This window comes from Callospermophilus lateralis, chromosome 14, assembly GCF_048772815.1.
Source record: "Callospermophilus lateralis isolate mCalLat2 chromosome 14, mCalLat2.hap1, whole genome shotgun sequence".
Taxonomy (NCBI): Eukaryota; Metazoa; Chordata; class Mammalia; order Rodentia; family Sciuridae; genus Callospermophilus; species Callospermophilus lateralis.
In genome coordinates, this window is record NC_135318.1 from 17,814,883 (window position 1) to 17,837,894 (window position 23,012).

Genomic DNA, 23,012 nt, shown 5'->3' on the forward strand with positions numbered 1-23,012 from the left:
ACCGAGGAGCACGGACTACGGCCAGTCCGCCGAACCGCGACCGGCGCGCGGCTCCGGGTCTCGCAGTCCTCCGCCCGCCTGGCGTCCCCAGCGCAGCCTGGTGGCGTCCTCCGCGGCGGAGGGGGCGCGCGGGGCTGCGGCGCGGGGACACTGGACGCGAACGTTCGTGCGTTCCAAAGCGCGCGCTCGGGCTGAGGCCGCAGGCCTGGGCGGGCGGCTCTCGGGCCTTGGGCCCAGCGTGGTGCAGCACAGCCAAGTGGCCCGGTGCACGCCGAGGGCGCGGAGCCCAGGGCTGGGGGAGGCCGCACGCGCCCCGCGCCCCAGGTGCCGGAGTGGGCGCCTAGATCTGCCCGTGCGCCCACCGACAGCCTCTGCCGCAGACACAGGCCCTGGGGAGGCTGTGGTCTCTCAGAGTTTGAGGACTCGCAGATTTTGCCCGAAAGCCCCAGCTTCCCTTCTCTAAGCAGCCCGGCCTGCGCTCCGGCAGCCTGAAAGGTGCAGTTCGCCCACACAAGGCTACAAAAGGTAGAGAACCGCTGCACACCGGACTCCTCGAGGCCAGGCTGTTGCCAGCTGGCTGGTTTGGGGGGTACCTTGTAGTAGTAGAGGTTGGGCGTTAGTTCAGAGTCACACCTGCTGCAAAACGTCTGGCTCTGGAGACGCCGTCAAAAGCCTGCGGGGGCCGTGCGCGGCCCAGCGGCTCGCGAGGCCGAGGCGGGAGAATTGGAAGTTGGAGGCCAGCCTCAGCAAAGCGACCTAGCGAGACCTTGTCTAAAACAAAAAAATCACACCTTGTGGGGAAGCCTCTTGTTAGGAAAAATGTGGCTGGCTAGTGTTCAAACCCCATTTCACATCCGCTCAAAGTCAAAAGTATTGGTTGTTAAACAGAAAAGATGATGTCTGTGAATTTTAATTACTAAATGACTTTTAGTTTTTCTAGGGTCTCTGTTACTCGTGACCACAATGAAAAACGTAGGCGGCCATGATCTGGTAACTGCCACACTTCCCAGAGTCAAGAGCTCAAAAGAATGGTTGGAACCACAGCTTGCCTTCACGGAGGTATATTGAGGTTCTTAGGTGGGTGGATGCAGTAGGCGATGGCTTATGCTACATGTTATTTTTTCTGTTGCTTTCTGTTTCTCTTTAATAGTCCCTTTGCTTTATATTTGCTTTTTCACTTTTTAGCCTCTTAAGGTGGAATTACATAGGTCGTTGACCTATCTCTCTCTCTCTTTTTTTTGGGGGGGCGGGGGCGTACCAGGGATTGAACTCAGGGTCACTTGACCACTGAACCACATCCCCAGCCCTATTTTGTATTTTATATAGAGGCAGGGTCTCACTGAGTTGTTTATCAGCCTTGCCCGTTGCTGAGGCTGGCTTGAACTTTCAATCCTCCTGCCTCAGCCTCCGGAGCAGGCTTGCGCTGTTGCACCCAGCAACTTTTTTTTTTTAACTCAACAAAGCTGTAAGTTCTTGAAGTACTGCTTTACCCAAATTTCGATATGTTTTAATTTCTTTTTTTAAACAATTTTACTAAGGTATGATTGACACAATAAACTGCATATATTTGAAGTATACATTTTGGGGTTTGGAGATACATGTATGTGTGTGTGTGTGTGTGTGTATCTCCCTCTGTCCTTTTGTAATCCACCTCTTCACCCCTTGCAACACTGCTTTGCTTTCTGTCACTATAATTTAATTTACATTTACATTTTAAAAATATATATATTTTAGTTGTAGTGAACTCAATACCTTTATTTTCTTTTTATGTGGTGCCGAGGATTGAACATAGTGCCTCACACATGCCAGGCAAGCACTCTGACACTGAGCCACAACCCCAGCCCTTGCATTTACATTTTTAATGCAAATGGAATCTTACAGTATGTAGTCTTTTTCTCAGGCTTGTTTCACTCATCATAATTATTTTGTAGTTCACCAATGTTTGATTTCTCTTTTTGCTGAATGTTATCTCATTGGATGGGTATATCCCAATTTGTCCACTGTATTGATGGACATTTGGGTTGTTTCATCTTTGGCTTTTATAAATAAAACTGTTGTGAGCACTCACACACATATTGTTTTATAGACACATGCTTTCATTTCTCTTGAGTAGATATCTAGACGAGGAATGACTGGGTCATATGGTAAAGGAAATTAACTTTTTATAATGGGTCAAATTGATTTCCAAAGTCATTAATTACTTTACATTCCCAGTAGTAATATCTGATAGTTTCAGTTTTTTGTATTCTAACTGATATTTGATTTGATCTGTGAACTATGCGGTTTAGCACTCTGGCTGATGTTAAAAGAAGTACCCCTGGGTCTATGTGACCTCTTAGGATTGGTTATCTAATTCTTTCAGCACTGTCCACCCCAACCCCAGTGTTTCTTTAGGTGGTTTCCCACATGCTTATAGGGTTAAACTCATCTGAAGGCTCAGGGGGGCCTTCTTTAGCTCTGATTTTTTGCAGATCTCCAGAGCCTTTTTGTGGCTTGTCTTCCAATGTACCCTACTTTATGAACTATCTTCCTGGGCTTCCCCCAGACTCCTAGATCCGTCTCAGTTTAGGAGACAGATGGGCTCTTTGGTTTTTGCTTTTTAGGGGCCTCTATCCTTCATTGGCTGGTGTTCAATATCTTAAAAATGACCATTTCATTTAATATTTTTTAGTTATTTTGGGTGGGAGGGTACATTTATTCCTTGTTACTCTTATGTCTGAAGGTGGAAGTTCTTATCCAGCCATTTTTCTCTTCAGATGTTCCATTTTTTTTAACTCCTTACTTTTGCAAATCTGATCACCCATTTGTTAACTCTTTCAACATTGTTTAATAGGCAACTACAGCTCTGTTAATTATGTTCCAATTTTTTCTCACTTTTTTTAGACTGAATTGTTTTTCTTTTTAAATTTTTTTTAGTTGTAGTTGGTCACAATACCTTTATTTTATTTGTTTATTTATATGTGGTGCTGAGGATCAAACCCAGCACCTCGAACATGCTAGGCAAGGGCTCAACCACTGAGCCACAACACAAGCCCCACAAGACTGAATTGTTTTTAATACTGTGTCTTCAAGTTCACTGACTCTTTTTTTTTTTTTTTTTTTTTAGAGAGAGAGAAACTTTTAATATTTATTTTTTAGTTCTCGGCGGACACAACATCTTTGTTTGTACGTGGTGCTGAGAATCGAACCCGGGCCGCACGCATGCCAGGCGAGTGCGCTACCACTTGAGCCACATCCCCAGCCCCTTCACTGACTCTTTTTATGTCATCTCCAATGTGCTGTTAAATCCACTCAGATTTGTTTGTCTAAATTTAAGAATTGAATTTTCCTACATAGTTTTTTTTTTTTCAATTCTGTTTCTCTGATAAGATTTTCTATTCATTGACTGTGGGCATATTTCCTTTCAGTTCTTTTTTTAAATATTATTGGTTGTAGATGGACACAATACCTTTATTTCATTTATTTATTTTTATGTGATGCTGAGAATCAAACCCAGTGCCTCAAACGTGCTAAGCAAGTGCTCTACCACTGAGCTGCAATCCCAGCCCTCCTTAAGTTTTTAAGCGTAGTTATAATAGCTGTCCTAAAATCCTTGTCTCCTAATTCTAATGTATTGGCCATCTCAGAATTGTTCTCCATTGATTGCCTCTTTCCTCTTTCTTTGTGTGTTCACAATTCTCAATTCTATTTTAGATATTATAAGTGATACATCATAGAGGATCTGGATTCTGTTATAGTTAGTCCTCTGAAGAATATTGAACTTTTTTTTTTTTTTTTAAGCAGGCAGTTAATTTAGCTGAACTTAACTCCAAACTTTGTCTTTCCTTCGTTAGTAGCGAATAAAGTTACTGTTTAGTCCTTTTTTACCTTTAGGTGGGCTGCATGGAGTTTGCCCTTGTGGGTATATAGATCAAGACTCTGCTAGAAGCCAGACAGGGTGGCTCATGCCTATAATCCCAGCAGCTTGGGAGGCCAAGATAGGAAGATCCCGAGTTCAAAGCCAGCCTCAGCAATCTCGAGGTGCTAAGCAACTCAGTGAGACCCTGTCTCTAAATAAAATTTATATATATGGCTGGGGATTTGGCTCAGTGGTCCGTACCCCTGAGTTCAATCCCTGGGACCTCCCTCTGCCCTCCAAAAAAGACTCTGCTAGAGATTTGGCCAGAATTCATTTGAAGAATTTGTGGCTCTTTTCTTTTAGGTATTTCTCCTCTCACCTCCCAGCTCCCATGGTTGCCTTCAACTATGTCTCCTTTTTTTTTTTTTTTTTTTTTTTTTTAAGAGAGAGTGAGAGAGGAGAGAGAGAGAGAGAGAGAGAGAGAGAGAGAGAGAGAGAGAATTTTTAATATTTATTTTTTAGTTATCTGTGGATACAACATCTTTGTTCTGTATGTGGTGCTGAGGATCGAACCTGGGCCACAGGCATGCCAGGCGAGCGTGCTACCGCTTGAGCCACATCCTCAGTCCCTCAACTATGTCTTCTTAATCCTGAACCAGTGTATGTGTTTCTTTCTGAGTTTTAGCTACCTCCTTTAGCTCTGATTGATCGCTGTTCTCAGGCAAAAGTCCACAAAAACCTGAAAGTTCATCCAGGGCTGTTGTCTATTTCCAAGTGTTCACTACCTTCCATTGGCCCTGCCTTTGGTCACTTTTCAGTGTCTTCAATGTCTTTTTCTTATTTTTGGCTGGAGTTAGAATGTTGGTTCAGCCCCCATCATAGTCGAGGACAACAGATTCGACAGAAATAGTAATTCTATTAGGCAAAAAGATGAAAGAATGAATTTTGAATTAGACACATTTGAATTTTTTTAAATATTTATTTTTAGCTATAAAATATCTTTATTTTATTTTTATGTGGTGCTGAGGATTGAAATCAGTGCCTCATGCATGGTAGGCAAGTGTTCTACCTCTGAGCTACAACCCCAGCCCAGACACACTTGAATTTAAGCTGTGGTTTAGCTCAAGATTTTCTAGGCTTCTAGGAAACTCCTATGAACTTTAACTTCTTTGGGGTTAATTAGAAAAGATAGTTCTTTGATTATGAAATTTTACTCATCTGTTCTGGAAATAAAAAGTAGTGGAACAGAATTATTTCCACCACCAGTTAACCTGAGAATATTTTCTTTCTTTTTGTTTTGGTACTGGGGATTGAACCCAAGGGTGCTTTACCATTGATGTATACCCTAATCCTGTTAATTTTTTTGAGAAATGTCTCTCTAAGTTGCTTAAGGTCTCGAGCTAACTTGCTGAGGCTGTCTTTGAACTTGTGATCCTCCTGCCTCAGCCTCCCAAGTCACTGGGATTGCAAGCATGTGTCACCTTGCCTGACTTCTTTCTTTTTAACTTGTGGTGCTGTAGCTTGAACTCAGGGCTTTGTACATGCTGAGAACATGCATGTAGAACATGCACCAGCCCTGAGAATATTTTATATTTATGTGATTATGAGACGATTTAACTTTTGTATTTTATGGCAAATATTTAATTGTGGAAGATTTGTTATGAAAATGGAAAAGTTAACGTTGTTATGAACAAGTCCCTAAAGATTACGTTGCTTTAAAATCTGAAAATATGCATTGTGTACAAAATATTAATTATTATTAATATTTACTTGATAGCTAAAGAGTCTTTACTAATGATAAATTAATTTATTTTAATTATATTTATATCCTTACTGTCTGATAAAAGTTCAGATAATTTGTTGTCATGGAAAAATTAGTTGAAAGAATGAAAGAAGACCTTGATTGATAGCAAGTTTCTTTTTGTTTCAATAAGATATTTTTTTTCTTTTTGAGAAGATCCAATGACCCATTTGATATGATTTCACATTTCATGAATAGGTGTAAGTTAATGGATAAAAATATAACTCTTCCTTGATTTATTTTATGAATAGTTTTTCTATTTTAGCTTATATTTAAGCAATTTTGAAAAACAAAATTAGTGGGTGAGTTCACCATGGAAGAACAGAAAGAAGAATAGGGGACTGAATAGAACTTCTAAGACCTTTTATTATCTTACACTAGTGGTATTTCTTATAGGTATAGCACTTGTCTTAGGTGGCACTAAGCATTTTATGAGACTGTTGACAAATTCTTAGATGGTTCTGTAAAACTTAAAGCTGGAAGACCAGTCTGTCTTATCTAGTTGATAGAAGCTGTTTGTGTGTATTTTAAACCATAAAGGAAAAACATTTTATTCGATGTGAAAAAAAAAATGGATTCTAACTACTTTGTGACTCTAGGCAAGACATTTTACTGTTATGGGACTCAAAATGCCTGAGAGCTGAGTTTATTTATTCCCTTAGAATAAGCTCTAATCAAGAGCAGAAAGATTAAAATACTCTTTAAAAAGGGACTTGGAGATATGATTTGAAATAGAAAAACTGGTATGACTATGTAACAACAAATCCCATCATTATATATATCTGTAATGTACTAATAAAAAATGTGGAAAAAGGAAAAAAAAAGAGAGAAATGGAAAAACCGAACTTTCTTCTTCAAAATTAGAACCTTTCACGCATATGTCTGACAATGAGTTCAGATAGTACCAGTAATTTAATTTTTCAAGAGTTGATATTCAAAATTTCATTCTGTTCTTTTAGGCCTTAGCTAAAGAAGATATTGATGCAGCTATTCAATCTATCTTATGTAGAGAAAAGTATATAATTAAGGTAAGAACTGGCTACAAAACTCATGTCAATGAACAAATTAAACTTTTTTTTCACTTTCAATGTAATGTACCCTGTAAAGAATTTTAGAAAATAGAATTTAAAACATTCTTTAGCACTGGGATTAACTTTAAGGGATCCTGGGAGGGTTTCTTATAGAATTTCTTTCTTCCTACAAGGTGGGGGGGATTCCTTCAATAGATACATCTGAAGAATATCTGCCTACTCACTTGTTCCTTCATTTTATAAGGATTCTACTGAGTCACTGTGAATCACCTATTTTTTAGAGTGTGATCAGAACACCTGGTTAATTATTAATTATTACTCAGATATGCATGGGTGAGCACTGGATTTAACTGTAGCAGGATGAGCTTAACAGAACATCCATGCAAAGTATAATAAAACTGTCAATCTATTTTTAAGAATTTTCTTTAGACAAGCATGGTGGCACAAGCTTTTAATCCCATTGACTCAGGAGACTGGAGGCAAGAGGATCGCCATTTTGAGTCCAACCTTAGCAACATAGTAAGACCCTCAGCAATTTAGTGAGACCCTGTCTCAAAATAAAAAATGAGAAGGGCTGAGGATGTCACTCACTGGCAAAACACCCGTGGGTTCAATTGCAGTAACGCACACACACAAGAATTTTCTTTCATATTCTTTAAAAAGAAAAGAAATTGGGGCTGGGGATGTGGCTCAAGCGGTAGTGCGCTCGCCTGCCATGCGTGCGGCCCGGGTTCGATCCTCAGCACCACATACAAACAGAGATGTTGTGTCCACCGAACACTAAAAAATAAATATTAAAATTCTCTCTCTCTCTCTCCCTCTCTCACTCTCTCTTAAAAAAAAAAAAAAAAGAAATTATCACTGGGAATAACTGAAGAGTATTAGACCCAGAGAACATCTCAGGGTTCCTAATATTTTTTTTCATTTTGATTTCATGATGATGCTACCAATCACATAATTTCATTTGTTACATGAAAGGTAGATGAGAAGTTTTAGTGAGAATGTTTAGTTTATGGTCTAATTAGGCATCTTCTTTACAAATTACCTGCTCTTTGGACCAGGTTCTAATACACTTTTGCATTTACTCTTTTCTCTTTCCTCATAGAATATTCTCCTTCCTCATTCTCTGCCATTCTTTTTTATTCTCGCATAATCAAATAATTTTATATTTTTTAAGGCCCAGGCCAAATGTCTCTCACTTTGAAAATCTTTTTTTTTTTAAAGTAGATCACTTTTTTTTATTGTGGCAAAATATGTACTGCATAAAATTTGCCATTTTACAACTTTTAAGTGTACCATCAGTTTTAAATATGTTCACAATAATTCTGCAATCATCATCGCTATTTCCAAATCCTTTTGGTACCCCTAAACTGAAATACTGTACTCAATAAGCAGTTAACTACTTATTTTTACCTCTCCCAAAGCCCCTGGTAACCACTAATCTACTTTCTGTTTCTACAAAACAGATTGAACCCAGGGGCACTTTACCACTGAGCTATATTCCCCAGCCCTTTTTTATTTTTTATTTTAAGACAGGGTTTCACTAAGTTGCTTAGGGGCTTACTAACTTGCTGAGGCTGGCCTTGATTTAATCCTCTTGGCTCAGCCTCCCAACAGGCAAGTGCCACCATGCCCAGCTCCACAATTTTTGCCTATTCCAAATATTTTACATGTGAAATCCTGCAGTATTTGTCCTTCTTTGGCTTATTTCACTTTGGCATGCTATTTTCAAGGTTCAGCCATGTTGTAGCTTATACCAGAATTTACCCCCCCCCCCGCGTTTTTTTGTTTTTTTTTAGAGAGAGAGAGAAATAACTTTTTAATATAGTTTTTGGTGGACACAACATCTTTATTTTATTTGTATGTGGTGCTGAGGATTGAACCCAGCGCCCAGCGCATGCCAGGCGAGCATGCTACCACTTGAGCCACATCCCCAGCCCAAGAATTTATCCCTTTTTATGCTTGAATAATATTCCCTTGTATGTGTATGTCACATTTTATTTATCCATTCATTTTTTTGATTGGCACTTGGGTTCTTACCACCTTTTGGTAACTGTGAATGTGGCAATGAATCCTGGTATGCAAATATCTAATTAAATCCTGTTTTTAATTCTTTTGAGTATATAGCTAAATGAGAGAGTGGGCTGAGAGAGAGAGAGAGAGAGAGAGAAGTGGGGGCACCCTTACTTGATGGGAGATCCAGATCTACAATCATGACCAGCCATGCTTGTCTCTTTAGTTAGATGCAAAACCTCCTGCATGTGCTTGTACCAGATCAACTAGAACAAAAACAAAACCCATTTAGATGGCTCCAGATTCAAAGACCTGCACAATGTGCCCACAACTGATTTAATGGCTAGACTGCTTAACCAAGGTCTGAACCCCAGATAGCAAACGATGGACATGGATTTGATCCTCACAAATGCTTACCCGGGAACCTGCGCTTTTCTTCTCAGGAAAATCACATGTCTTGTTAGAGGGCGGCCCATCCCAGGGTGTGTCACTTTTCTTCTCTGAGAGGTGAGGGGCATCCACACCCTGCTTTGCTTTGCAGTCTTTGCTGAGATGTCTTTGCTTATGCTTTGTTTTGGAATTTGTCCTGAAATTCATTTCAAGAACCTCCCTGGGCTGAGTTGAGGTCCCACTGCCCCTAAGAGGGACCTTCATAAAACCCTGTCTGGTGACATAAGAAATAGAATTGCTAGGCTGTATAGTAATTCTGTTTAATTTTTTTGAGGAAACACCAAAATAGGAATTTTTTGACTCCAGAAAATGGTTTTTTTCTCTTCTATGTCTTCTTCAATTACTGTAGGGCCCATATGTGTAGACATTCTAAATGTACACATGTTCTTTACCCTGTCCTCCTCTGCTGTTGGGGTTGTTTAGTCTGTCTCCCCAAGGAGAGCAGACATGTCCTCTCAGTTATTCCTGTACTCCTTGTTTTCAGCACAGTATGCATCAAACAGAGCCAAATAGGTATTTGATTTAATGAAAGCATTTGTGGGTCATTTTCAGGAATAATTGAGATTTATGAAATTTTAGAAATTCTTAGAACATGAAAGCTTTAGGATGATAATATATTTGTCTTTTCTATCCCTGCTGACTAGGAATTTGATAAGTATTTACAACATCATGACTTATTAAATATGAGAAGAAAAGAGATGTTGTATAAAAGATGGGTTGACCATGTGGCAGATCCTCTCCAGAAGAAAATTATAGACAAAGTTTGTTCACATAAGAAGATTAAAAAAAGGAGACAAGAGGAATTAGATAGTTTTCTGAACTACGTAAATAAAAAGGTACCAAGAGATCATTTGATGCTTTTTTCATTGAGTTTAAACATTATGATTGTCTTTGTTTGCTTACTGTCTAGTCATGCAGTCTGCTCCCTCTCCTCTTATGTATGTGCAACACATACCTGTGACAGCAGAAAACATTCCTACCTCCAGGACATGGGAAAGAATGGAGGAGGAGGTTGAGGCCCAGATTTAACTGTGTACAAGGGAACCATTTTGAAATTGTTTATTTTATTTGCCAATTTAAAAAACTTGGACTCTAGGTTTAGGATATATTTTTCATTTGCTCTGAAACTTGATTAGTTGAAAAGTTTTTAAATATTTCTGTTCTTTTTGCATTTTTAAAAGATTGCAGATGTTAGTTATAAACAAATTTCCAAATCTTTTGGTGTTCCAACAGTCTTCATTAAAATCTTACAAATTTTAACTAGATTCCTTTCATCACTATTATATGTATTTACTACTGGAATAAATTAAATTTAATTTCCAATTTAGTCTTCTCTTTCTTATTGTATTTGTCATTGATGATGCCACTTTGAAGCACAAGAATGAAACTGTGTTTGACTCTAGTCCTGCCATGCTCAAAACTAATTGTGTACCTTTTATTCTTACATGTGGTTTTATTTCCATCATATAGGGAAATGCATTTATACAACATTATGATCCAAAAGAATATGATCCTTTTTGTATGAGCAAAGAAGACCCCAATTTCATGAAAGTAGGTAAATTTCTCATTTTAGTATTGATGGTATGTGTCTGGTTATTTTGAGTGGCCCTACTATATAACTTGTCCTTTAATGATTCTTAAAAATGCAGTAAGAGTTTAAGAATAGTTTTTCATCTCTGTATCTTAAGAAAAATCCCAAAGGCCAAAGTAAATTAAAACTTTGTAAAATTTGAAAATATTGTATAATAATTGGGTAATAGGTAATGCTTAAAAATTCCATAGACTTTTAAATTTGATACACAAGTAATCCATTTTCACGATAGATCAATGAGAATATTGATTTTTCAAATGCAGAAAATAAAAAACAGTCATAATTCCATTACCCAGAGTTAACTCATGAACATTTTTCTGTATATCCTTCTAGACTTTCTATATTTATGTGCATACACACACACATACAAACACATATATGTATAAAATACAAAAATACTCTAAATAAAATGCAAAATACTGTCTCTAAATAAAATACAAAAAAGGGCTGGGGATATGGCTCAGTGATTAAGTGCCCTTATGTTCAATTCCCAATATCAAGAAAAAAAGAAACTTTTTTAAGTAAATAAGTAAAGAATGGGACTATGTCATACATTTGATCTTACAATATGCTGTCACAGCAACAATTTATGGATTGCTTCTCTGTCAATAAATACAAACCCATAACTTTAATCATTGCACAATATTCTATTATTAATAGCAGCTAACTTACGCTGAAGCCTTAACCAAGCCTTAGAATTTTTTTTCTCAATATCTCCCACTGTATAAGGTAATTCACAGATGACAAAAGCAAAGCACAGATAGGTTATGTGTCAAAGTTACTCCACAGCAAACAGCAGAGTGTAAATGTGTTTCTAATCATGTACTTACCATACAGCCTCCTTTCAGCAGATTCCCCATTTGAACATGTAGATTGTTTTTGAGTATTGCTGTCATAAATGACTTATGATGCACATCTCTGTAGCCTGATATTTCTTGTTGTTTTCCCCACGGCCAAGTTGCTAGAAGTAGAATTGCTGAGTTCAAGGATGTGCATGATTTTGATTCATACTGCTGGACAGTCCTCCAGATAGGCTGTGTAACCTACACTCCCAGTAGAGTCCGTTTCTCCACCATTTGGCTAATGGTGGATATTATTAAACAAAATAAAATTTTCCCCAAAACTTCTTTGGGTCATAGACATTTTTAAGCTGCTGACATTTGTTCTGGAATTCTAGATCTTTTTAAAAAAAATTTGTGTGTCTGTGCATGCATACCACAGTCCCTATTTTATAGGTGAAAATTAAACTGAGAATTTAAGAACTAGAGTTTTAGACACACTTACTAGGAACACAGATATTGAGATTTTAAACTATATCTTTTTCATACTATCTTAGTTTGTTCCTCCTTCTATCCCAAAATACAAAAACTTTACTGGGATGTGCAAGATCAAGGTGCTATCCTTGAACACCTTCTAAAGGGCCCTTCTCACTGGTGAATTTGAACATATTTGATTTGGAAGGGACACAAACATTCAGACTATAGCAAATACTAGAATCCCATTTTTCTATTATCTTAGCATGTGCCAAGTCCTATGCAGAATGTTGTTTCTCTCTTTAAAGTTTAAAAATTGATTTGTTATGCATATATCACTAGGTGATATAAAAATACTTTAAAATGATAGTATTGCTCTTGTCTCTTTTTATAGCAAGTTGATGTCTTCTCTTTATAAGTAGCACTCTTCATAACTTCTGTAAAAGCACCATTTTAAAGGGCAGTCTGGGCGCTGTGTATTTTAACTCTAAAAGTCATGTTTTGCATTCTATTTATCCCAGGATTATTACTAGAAAGATACATAGATGACCCAGTATAATTTCAGACTAGGTTCTAAGCCATGAATGTGACAGTTGCTGAATTCTGTTTTCTTATATAAAACTGTCACGTGATAACATTGGCCATTAAAATAGATCTAGTGCTTTACTATTGTGGTTAGCAGATGATTTACATTTTTTTAGTATTTATTTTTTAGTTGTAGTTGGACATGATACCTTTATTTTATTTATTTATTTTTATGTGCTGCTGAAGATTGAACCCAGGGCCTTGCACATGCTAGGCGAGCATTCTACCACTGGGCCACAACCCCAGCCCAGATGATTTACATTTTGAATAGCATTTTGGTAAAGTTTTGCATAATTTTTAATTATGTTGGTGATCATGGATGCTAGGATTAAGACAAATATGTGGATACATTTTTTTCCTTTTGTGAACAGTAAAGGGATTTTAAAATTTAGGAATATATGATAATGTAAAAGAAGTTTTGAAGGGGCTGTGGATGTGGCTCAAGCAGTAGCGTGCTTTATTTTTTATTTTTTTATTTTTTTATTATCACCTAGCATGTGTGTGACCCGGGTTCGATCCTCAGCACCACATACAAACAAAGATGTTGTGTCCGCCGAAAACTAAAAAATAAATATTAAGAATTCTCTCTCTCTCTCTTTAAAAAAAAGAAGAAGAAGTTTTGAAAACAGAACCCACACTTTGAAACAAGAGCTAATCTTGCCTTTTTGACTATAGGGCCTTGTTAAGAGAAGTACTACAGTACCCCATCTCTTTGTAATGGTTAAATATATAGAGAGGGTCTACATAATAGATACATGTTATAGAGATAGGTAGATGATAGATAGTAAATAGATGATAGATAGATAGATAGATAGAGAGAGAGATAGTTCCTGCTATTAGTGTGTAGACACTGTATTCTTGAATCTTCTGGTATAAGAGCCATATGTGGATAACCTACAATAGATGAAAACGTTTACTCCTCAGACCTGTAATCGAGTCCTCAAATAAGCGCTTCTCTTGTAGGTTATCATCCCACCGTTTCGTGACCCTCTGAAAAAAGCACAATGTGACAAGGATGATGAAAGAAGAACTCTCCTTCAGTGTGAGACTGGTACTCAGCTTCAAGTTTTTACGTGGTTTCACAGTCCAAGAGCAATGACAGTTGCATTTAAGTGTGCTAATTTGGATTACTTGTCTTCTTGCAGGCAAACTATATACAATGAAAGAATTTAAAGAAATTGAGAAGATCCAGTCCAGATTCCCAATAATTTCTAATTCGAGGCACTTTATGACTCCAAATGAGTGGCTGAAACTGCCTACAAGATACATAGAAAGTGAATTTTGTAAAAGGAGCAGGTAATGGCTGATATAATAGAAATTATGAACATTCTAGGCTTTGAAAATTCTTTCTTTCTTTCTTTCTTTTTTGGTGGTACCAGGGATTGAACCCAGGGGCGCTTTACCACTGAGCACATCCCCAGCCATTTTTTTATATTTTATTTAGAGACTGGGTCCCACTAAGTTGCTTAGAGCCTCACTAAATTGATGAGGCTGGCTTTGAACTCATGATCCTCCTGCCTCAAGTCTCCTGAGCCACTGGGATTATAGGCATGTGCCACCACACTGAGCAAAATTTTTTTCTTGAGATAGTGATAAAATGTTTTCAGTTATTATTGTTTTTTAAATATATTTTTTAGTTGTAGATGGACATAATATCTTTGTTTTTATTTATTTGTTTTTATGTGGTGTTGAGGATCGAACCCAGGGCCTCACACATACAAGGCAAGCGCTTTACCACTGAGCTACAACCCTACCCCTCATAGTTATTATTTTTAAAAGTTTTCATTTTCAATGAAAAATCTATAATTCCTTGTTTCTCTGTGATATTTACTTGGGTATGGTCAGGATTTTCTCTTTATCTTTGGTTTTCATTAACTAGGTTATGATGTTTTTTAGATTTGTTTATTTCTTTCTGTCTTACCTAAGGGTCTCTGAAATTAGTTTTTATTTTTATTTTTTGGTATTGGGGATTGAATTCATGGCCTCATGCATGCTAGGTAAGCACTCTACCACTGAGCTACACCCCTAGCCCTCTCAGATTTTTGTATCTGTGGTTTTATGTCTATTTTGGGGAGATTCTAGAACATTCTTACCTCAGTTTTTTTTTTTTTTTTTTATGCCCCAGTCTGCTATTTGTTTTTTGTTTGTTTGTTTGTTTTTTTACTTCTGATCATCTAATTATGTCTGTTAGACCACTGCTGACAATGTCCACATTACTATAGCTCTTATTTTTTCTCTTTGCATTTATTTAGATGATTTCTACTGACATATCTTTAAGTTCACTGAGACTTTCCTCAGCTGTGTCCCATCTACTGCAGAGCCCATCAAAAGAGCGCTTCATTGCTGATATCATGATTTTTATTTCTAGCATTTTCATTTTATATTATTCCACAAAGCTTCCACTTTTCCTGAAATTCTTCATTGGTTTAATACATGTTGTCTAACTTTTCCACTAGTTTTATTTTTTTTTAGTTTTCGGTGGACACAACATCTTTATTTTATTTTTATGTGGTGCTGAGGATCGAACCCAGTGCCCCGTGCATGTCAGGTGAGCGCGTTACCGCTTGAGCCACATCCCCAGCCCCTCCACTAGATTTTTTTTTAACCATACTTATCACAATTATTTTAAATTCCTTGATAATTCCAAGATTAGGATCACTTATGGATCTGGTTCTGTTGATTTTTTTCATCTCTGGACAATGTGTTATTTTATCTTACTTTTTTTTTTTTGCATGCCTTATAATTTTTTTTTAATTTTAATATTTATTTTTTAGTTTTCGGCGGACACAACATCTTTGTATGTGGTGCTGAGGATTGAACCTGGGCCGCATGCATGCCAGGCGAGCGCGCTACCACTTGAGCCACATCCCCAGTCCCATGCCTTATAATTTTTGACTGAATACCAGATATTTGAAGTGGAAGAATAGTATAGACTAATATTTTTCCCTAGAAATCAATGTGTCAATCATTGGTGTGTACAATTGGGCTATATAGTCAGAAGTTGATCAGTTTGCATACAGCTGTGGTTATTGTTACTGCTAGTGTACAGGGCCTCAAACGCCTCTAGTGGTAAGTTGCTTTGCCTTGTGCTTGAGGGGGGACTAGTCATTTTAATCATTTTATGCACCTAAACTTGCTTCTTTTGTGTTGTTAATTATAGGAAACATTAGGATTCTTCCTTATCTCTTTTGGTTTTTGGTACAGTGGGTTGAACCCAGAGTCACTTTACCACTGGGCTACATTCCCAGACCCACCCCCCTTTTAAATATTTTTAGTTGTAGATGGATGCAGTACTTTAATTTATTTATATGTGGTGCTGAGGATTGAACCTAGTGCCTCACACATGCTAGGTACTACTGAGCTCTACCACTGAGCCACAACCCAGCTCCTCAGCCCTTTTTATTTTCAGACAAGGACTCACTATGTTGCTTTAGGCCTCTCTGAATTGCTGAGGTGGCCTTGAATTTGTGATCCTTCTGCCTCAGCCTCCCAAGTTGCTAGGATTAACAGGTGTCCTCCACTGGGCCTGGCTTCTTCTTTATCTCTTTTTCTAATTCCTTTAATTAATTCAGCACTGAACCCTGTCATGCCTACTCTTACATCTTCTTCTAATCTGCCCCTTCCTTAACAATCCCATACACTAAATCTGTACTCACTGGCTGATCCGTAATAATAACAACAGCTTCTGTGCAAACGCGCTCTAACTACTGGGCCACACCCCGGCCACTTAAGTTTTGAGTTTTCATCGTGTGTATTGGTTTCCTATGGCTGCCATAATAAAACACCACAAACTAAGTTGCTTAACACGAGAGAAATTTTTCTCTCACAGTTCTGGAGGCTAAAAGTCTAAGATCAAGGTGTTGGCCGGGCTGTGCTCTCTCTGAAGGCTCTGGGGAGGACTCTCCCTTGCCGTTCTCCTAGCTACTCGAGGTTGCTGGCAGTCCTTGGCATTCCTGGCTGGTAGCCTCTCTCTCCAACCCCTGCCTCCTTCATCACCTGATCGTCTCTGAGTCTGTGTCCAGGTTTTCTGCTTTTTATACGGAAACCTGGTATTGGGTTAGGACCCACCCTAATCTAGTGTTACTTATTTTAACTTCATAACATCTGCAAAGATCCGATTTCCAAATAACACTACATTCACATATACAAGGGATTAGGAACTGAATGTATCTTTGGAGGGGAACACAGTTCAACCCACAACAGCACAGTAATTCATTCAGTCAAAGAATTATGCATCCAGTTGTACGAGTTGTACTTGCCTTTAAAGAACCATAATCTAATTCAGAGGACATTTAAGTAGATTATTCTAACATAATGTGGCAAATGCAATAACACTGATATGCACAGGTTGTTACGGAAGCATAAAGAGAGACACCTCATAGAAACTAGTAGAAAAGAGATAAGGGTGGGATCTTGGATACAAATGGAAGAATTAGTTTCTTCGGTGGACACCACATCTTTGTTTGTATGTGGTGTTGAGGATGGAACCTTGAGCCACATCCCCAGCCCGGAATTAGTTTCTTAAGACTTAAGTTGGGGTCTGGGGATGTGGCTCGAGCGGTAGGGCGCTCGCCTGGCATGCGTGCAGTGTGGGTTCGATCCTCAGCACCACATACAAACAAAGATGTTGTGTCCGCCGAAAACCGAAAAATAAATATTAAAAATTTAAAATATATATATATTAAAAAAAGACTTAAATCATTCAATGTTCTATTTCATACTTTTATTAATTTAAATATTATCTCCATTTTGGGTACATCCAAGGCGAAGCGTCCTCTGAGAAGTTAACAGGAATTCTAGGCAAGCTCTGTAGCACACAGTTGTGGGAAGCAGCTACAGCGAGGGAGGAATCCATATGTGCCTCATTTCATTGTATACATTTCTGGGGCCATTTTCCTCATCCTTGAAGTTCAGCCTTAGAATTCAATTTTTCTTTAAAGATAATTGACTGAGTACACAATTTTAGGTTGACATTTATTTCCTCTTAATGCTTTAGCTATATAATTTTTTGATCTCTATTGTTTTTTAATATATATTTATTTTTTAGTTCCAGGTGGACACAATCTCTTTATTTTGTTTTTATGTGGTGCTGACAATCGAACCCAGTGCCTCACGCATGCTAGGTGAGCGCACTACCACTTGAGCCACATCCCAGCCCGCTATTGTTTTTTAGAGTCTGCTACCATTCTGGTTTTTTTTTTTCTGTCCTTTCTCTGTGATTGCTTTTAAGAACTTGCTGTGTCTTTAGCGTTCTGTGTTCTTTCTACAGATGTCTATGCATGGATTTCTTTTTCTTTAACTGACTGGTACATGTTGTTTTTCCTGGATCTCTGTATTTATGTGTTTTACCAGTTCAGGAACATAGCAACGTAGCAACAATCACGTAAAATATTGCTTTTTTCTCCTCATTATTTCCATTTTGGTTCTGGATTCAGAATACTCATATATATGTCTCTCAATATATGCTTTACATTTCCTGTCTCCTAATATATTTTCTATATTCTGTATCACCTTAGGTAATTTCTTTGGATATATTTTCCTGTTTGCTAATTCTTTCTTCATGGTGTTGAATATTAAAATTTTGATTTTTTAAAGTTTCTTCTTTGCCCCTATCATGTTTGTTTATTTCTGACAGGGTCTCACAGCTTTGCTGTCTTGCTGATTGGATCCTTTCTCTCTTTAAACACTTTATGCATTGCCATACCACACCCTGTATCTTATCTATGCCATCAAGTTGCCCCACACAGGGCAAAAACCACCTTCTAATCAACTCTGAGGGCAAGACTGGAGGAACCTAAGGCACCCGTCTGGCACCTCATAGCAAGGGAGACTGGGAAATGGAAAGCTTGATTCTCTCTGTGGAAAAATATTTTATGTTTATCCTTGTAAATGACAATCTTTACAACTTCTTTTTATATCCAAGTGTAAGCTCCCAGTGGATAGGGAGTGGCTTAAATTTTGCCTGGCTGATTCTTTGTCCTCAGTGAATCAATCCCCATCATGATTTCAGAAACTCTTAATTAATCTTGTCCAGTTTCAAGTAATGGTATTTTTGAGCAGATACCAAGCAGTCAGTGTCTAACAATGATTTCTGCATAAATTTAACTTAATATTGCTTTCAAAACATCCTCACACATGTTCTTCTGTTACAGGTTAAAAGTGAAAGTGAATGTTAACGCTAGTAGTCTTGATTTGAAACCCTCGGCAAGAGTGCCTCATCTGACGGGATACCAAGAAGAAAAGTCAGTCACTTACAAGTAAGCCTGCTATTGCTCGGCTTTGCTCTCCTTCCATTTAAATGCTTGCCTGTGCCGACACCCTGCCATCCTTTCAATTGCTGGCGTCTGTGCCAAGGCCTCACCAGGCTCTCGTGCCACCTGACATCAGGCACTTCCCACCGTGGTGTCTGGGTGAGGTGACAATTTTCCTCTGGCTTAAGGAATAAATAACATAAATAACAAGTATAGAAATGGGGGAAATGCTTGAACTCTTGTACCTCTTGTTAAAGGTTAGGAGATTTTTAGTTAAATTGAAACAGTATAAATGGGGTTTGGGATGAGTTTTGGTAGATGGTAACTATTACAGTATTGTATCCAGACTGAAAAGATGTCGTAAGCAGAGAAGCGGTGCCTACAACCGCATGAAACATGGATCCTCTTAGTTATCCTCTTAGTTAATTAGTTATGCAATTAAAAGTAAAGAGATTTCTGTATGTAATTACATAACTTGTAGTAATCTGATTGACAGTAATGCAATCCCTTAGACATTGCTGGAGGAAATGTCAAAAAGTACAGCAACTCTGGAAAGCAGTTTGGTAGTTTCTCAAAATGCTAAACACTAGATTACCATATGACATAGCAATTCAACAAATAGCTTTCTCCTTAGGAGAAATAAAAACTTATGTCCATATAAATGTCAGGATGTGAGCATTCATAGCAGCATTGTTCACAATAGCAAAAATAAAGTAATGGAAACAACTCAAATGTTCAACTGATGAATGGATGAACAAGGAGTAGCCATATGATGGAATATAATTCAGCAATAAAAAGGAAAGAAGTACTGATACAACATCATTAGACTTGGCAAAGGAAGCCAATCACAACGACCACATATTGTGTGATTGTTTTCGTATGAAATGCCTAGAAAAGGCAAATCTATGGAGGTAGAAGGTGCATAGTGGTTGCCAGTGGCGGGGAATGGAAGTCGCTGTGGATAGGCATGAGGTTTTGGGCCAATGGAAATGTTCTAAAATTAGATCATGGTCATGACTGCACAGCTCTGTGAAAATACTGAAAACCATTGACTTTACACTTAAAAATGGGTGGTTTTTGGAGTATGTAAATTTTACCTCAGCAAAGCTGTAAAAAAACAAAGTGGAAGAAAAATGAGCTTACATTTCATTGGGCAGGAGGTTGGCCTACAGGTCCCTGTTCCAAAAAGTGCCAGAGTAAGCAGCCCTGGTTTCCCTTCCTTTTCCTGAATAGGTTTGGAACTTGGTTTGTAAATGCCAGGCAGCTGCAGCTGGGGGCATTTAGGGCAGCTGGCTTGGTGCTGGCAGGGCTACTTGCCCGTGGCTCTCTCAGTGGTTCTGCGGAGGCTGAGGAGGCAGAAGCACTGGAGGTCCAGAGTTCAGGACCAGCCTGAGCAATGCAGCTGCTCAGGAAAAAATAAATAAATTGTCTCGGGAAAAAAATAAATTAAAAGAAAAAATAGAAGCGGATGATGTCAGAGATGGAGTTAACTGGTGTGCACTTCTCAGAGTCCCTGAGGTGACGAAGCTTTGTTCCTTATGCAGCGCTGGATAAAGGAAGTACTGGAACTAAGCCCTATTTGCTCAGTGGCTGAAGGCCTTAAAAGATAGAATGATTCAGAATCACTTGTGTATGTCACAGTCCAAAGGAATAAGTCTCTCTCTGTACCCTGACTGCTGCAGTCTCAAACAGAATAACATGTTTGGATAAGATTTTAAGGATAATCAATATCTTCATCCTAAATTCTCTCAATTGGAAAAAAAAAAAAAGAGAGAGAGAGATGTTTTCAAATACCTCTTGTAGCAGAGTGTGACCCAGATCAGAAGGGGAATATCACCTTGTTGGGGAACCTGGGAGTTCGTATTGAGGCTCAAGTGTAAAATTCCATCTGTAAAAGGAGGGAGACTGGAGTCTTCCGTGGATGAAGGAAGTGTTCCAGTGAGGGCCACTGGTGGAGAGGCTGGCTTGTCTGTGGCAGTTAGATCACCCCAGACTGGAGAGCTGCACCTGGGGCTCATTCACTCCCAGGGACCCAGGCTCAGTTGATTAAGCAACAAAGAGACTTAAGATGCAAATAATACTAGGGTAAGGTAATTCCATTTATTTGGGTTTCTTTTTCATAAAATCATGTAAATTCATATAGAACCCATCAATTTCTTTTTTTTTTTTAATATTTTTTTTAGAGAGAGAGAATTTTTAATATTTATATTTTAGTTTTTGGCGGACACAACATCTTTGTTTGTATGTGGTGCTGAGGATCGAACCTGGGCCGCACCCAGGCGAGCGCGCTACCGCTTGAGCCACATCCCCAGCCCTCAATTTCAATCTTAAATAAAAATGTTAAGTGCTACAGTTGAGTTGAGAGTTAAGAGAATCCCTTCCTTCCCGGTTCCTCCCTACAGAAACAAAGGGCCATCCTTTCCGGAAAAAGAACTCTCTCTTATCAGGAGGGAAAGAACCCAAATACTACAGAGGCCAACTCCGAAGAACATTTTTCTTCCTTAAATGTCAACCAGGAGGCAGAAAAGGATGAAGACCAGGATGGGCGAGAGCCAGGGCAGCACACGGGGCAGCCATTGCAGGCACCACCGTCTGAGCAGCGGGGAACTTCGCGGTGTGGTGGGCTTCCGAGAGGAGAGGAGGCAGGGACCACCTGCTCTAGTGGGGGGTGGGACAGGAGAAACTGAGAGGCGGTGTCCTGTACTCAGAAGGAACGGAGACTGTTGGCTGCATCCCTGCAACTTGGCAGAGCTGCACATGGAGGTGCCGTCTGTTGGGGGGCCTGTGCTGTGCGGGATTTCCCTGGCTCCCTCTCCTGAGGTCCCACCTGTCTATTTTCCTACCAGTTCTCTACTATTTGCCACTCAAACCCAAGCCAGGCCAAAGTTTTGTTCCCTTAATTTATTCAAGACAGAACATTTTCCAAAGGACCAACACTAAATTAAAGTAGTAAAATTTAAAAGTAAAAGCCCCCGAATGTAAACTGTATAGAAAATATAGGTGTCCACAGAGTTCAGAGCTCTCCTAAGAGAGCCACAGTGAAACGTGCTGGACCTTGCCCAGACCAGACTGCTTCCAGGACTGGGCGGAGCTCTTCCTCAGTTCTCTCCACCAGCTGTCCCAACTTTCTGGAGACAGCCTCTTTTTGGAGTGGCTTTAGAGAAGTCAAAATGCTTCCTCCTCCTCCTCCTCCTCCTCCTCCTCCTCCCCTCCTAGTTAGAATTCATCAGTGAGCACGCAGCTCAGAAGAGGTCAAGGTGCGACTTCCTTTGGTTGCCCTTAATCATTTATCTGACACCAGCCGGTATGTGCCATGCTGCCCAGGTTCAGCCCCATGAAGATCAAATTTGTGAACCTGAGGTGTACTGATGGCCCCCGAGATCAGCCCCCTGGGTCTGTCTTCAAAAAGGTTGGTGGTGACATTGCCAAGCTAGCTGGTGACTGAAGGGCCTGGGAATCACAGTGAAACTGATTGTTCAGACAAGCCGTCCTCAAGGAACCTTCGAGAGACGAAAGAAACGGAAAAACATGAAACACAGTGGTAATATCAATTGGGATGACATTATCAAACTTGCCCAACAGATGTGGCTCTGCCTTTAGCTAGAAAACTTTCTGGAATTCTTCAAGAGATTATGGGGGCTGGCCAGACTGTAGGCTGCAATGTTGATGGCCGCGCCCTGAGGATATCATAGATGACGTCAACAGCAGGATGCCCAGCTAGTTAAGAAGTGCGAAAGACAATATTTCAACAAAGAATCGCCTGTGGAAGAAAAAAGAAAGATGGAGAAACGTGAAGAGGCTGTGTCTCACGTGGTGATTTGTCCGTCTGACTTCTTTCCTGTCTCTCCATTTCCCTACTCCCTAACAGATTTTTTTACTCATGAAAATTTATTAAAATTTCATTTTGTGTCAATTCCTTTTACTGCCACGTTTCAGTACCCTCCCCAGTGTTTGTTTGCTTCCTCAAAATTTTAACATGCACCTAGACCTGCTTTGAGCCAGGCAGCATTGGAGGGGCTGGGGACTTAACGAGGCACAAAGCAGAAAAGGTCTCATCAGTGACACTTGCATTTTTTTTTTTTTTTAAAGAGAGAGTGAGAGAGGGAGAGAGAGAGAGAGAATGTTAATATTTATTTTTTAGTTATTGGCGGACACAACATCTTTGTTTGTATGTGGTGCTGAGGATCGAACCCTGGCCG

The 23,012-nt window shown here is 39.1% G+C and overlaps 1 protein-coding gene and 1 pseudogene across 1 annotated transcript; both read left to right on the plus strand.

Moving 5' to 3' along the window:
- The first annotated feature begins 16 nt into the window (after nt 1-16).
- Fam228b (family with sequence similarity 228 member B) lies at nt 17-22,061 on the plus strand. Its single transcript, XM_076832697.2, is given in 10 exon segments — nt 17-525; nt 932-1,059; nt 6,599-6,667; nt 9,778-9,969; nt 10,604-10,684; nt 13,526-13,613; nt 13,708-13,858; nt 18,715-18,819; nt 21,216-21,244; nt 21,247-22,061. Coding segments are annotated over 9 exon segments (1,065 nt in total). The 5' UTR covers nt 17-525; nt 932-963; the 3' UTR covers nt 21,501-22,061.
- Nucleotides 22,062-22,080: 19 nt separating this feature from the next.
- LOC143380527 (large ribosomal subunit protein uL11 pseudogene) lies at nt 22,081-22,888 on the plus strand (annotated as a pseudogene).
- The last annotated feature ends 124 nt before the right edge of the window (nt 22,889-23,012 follow it).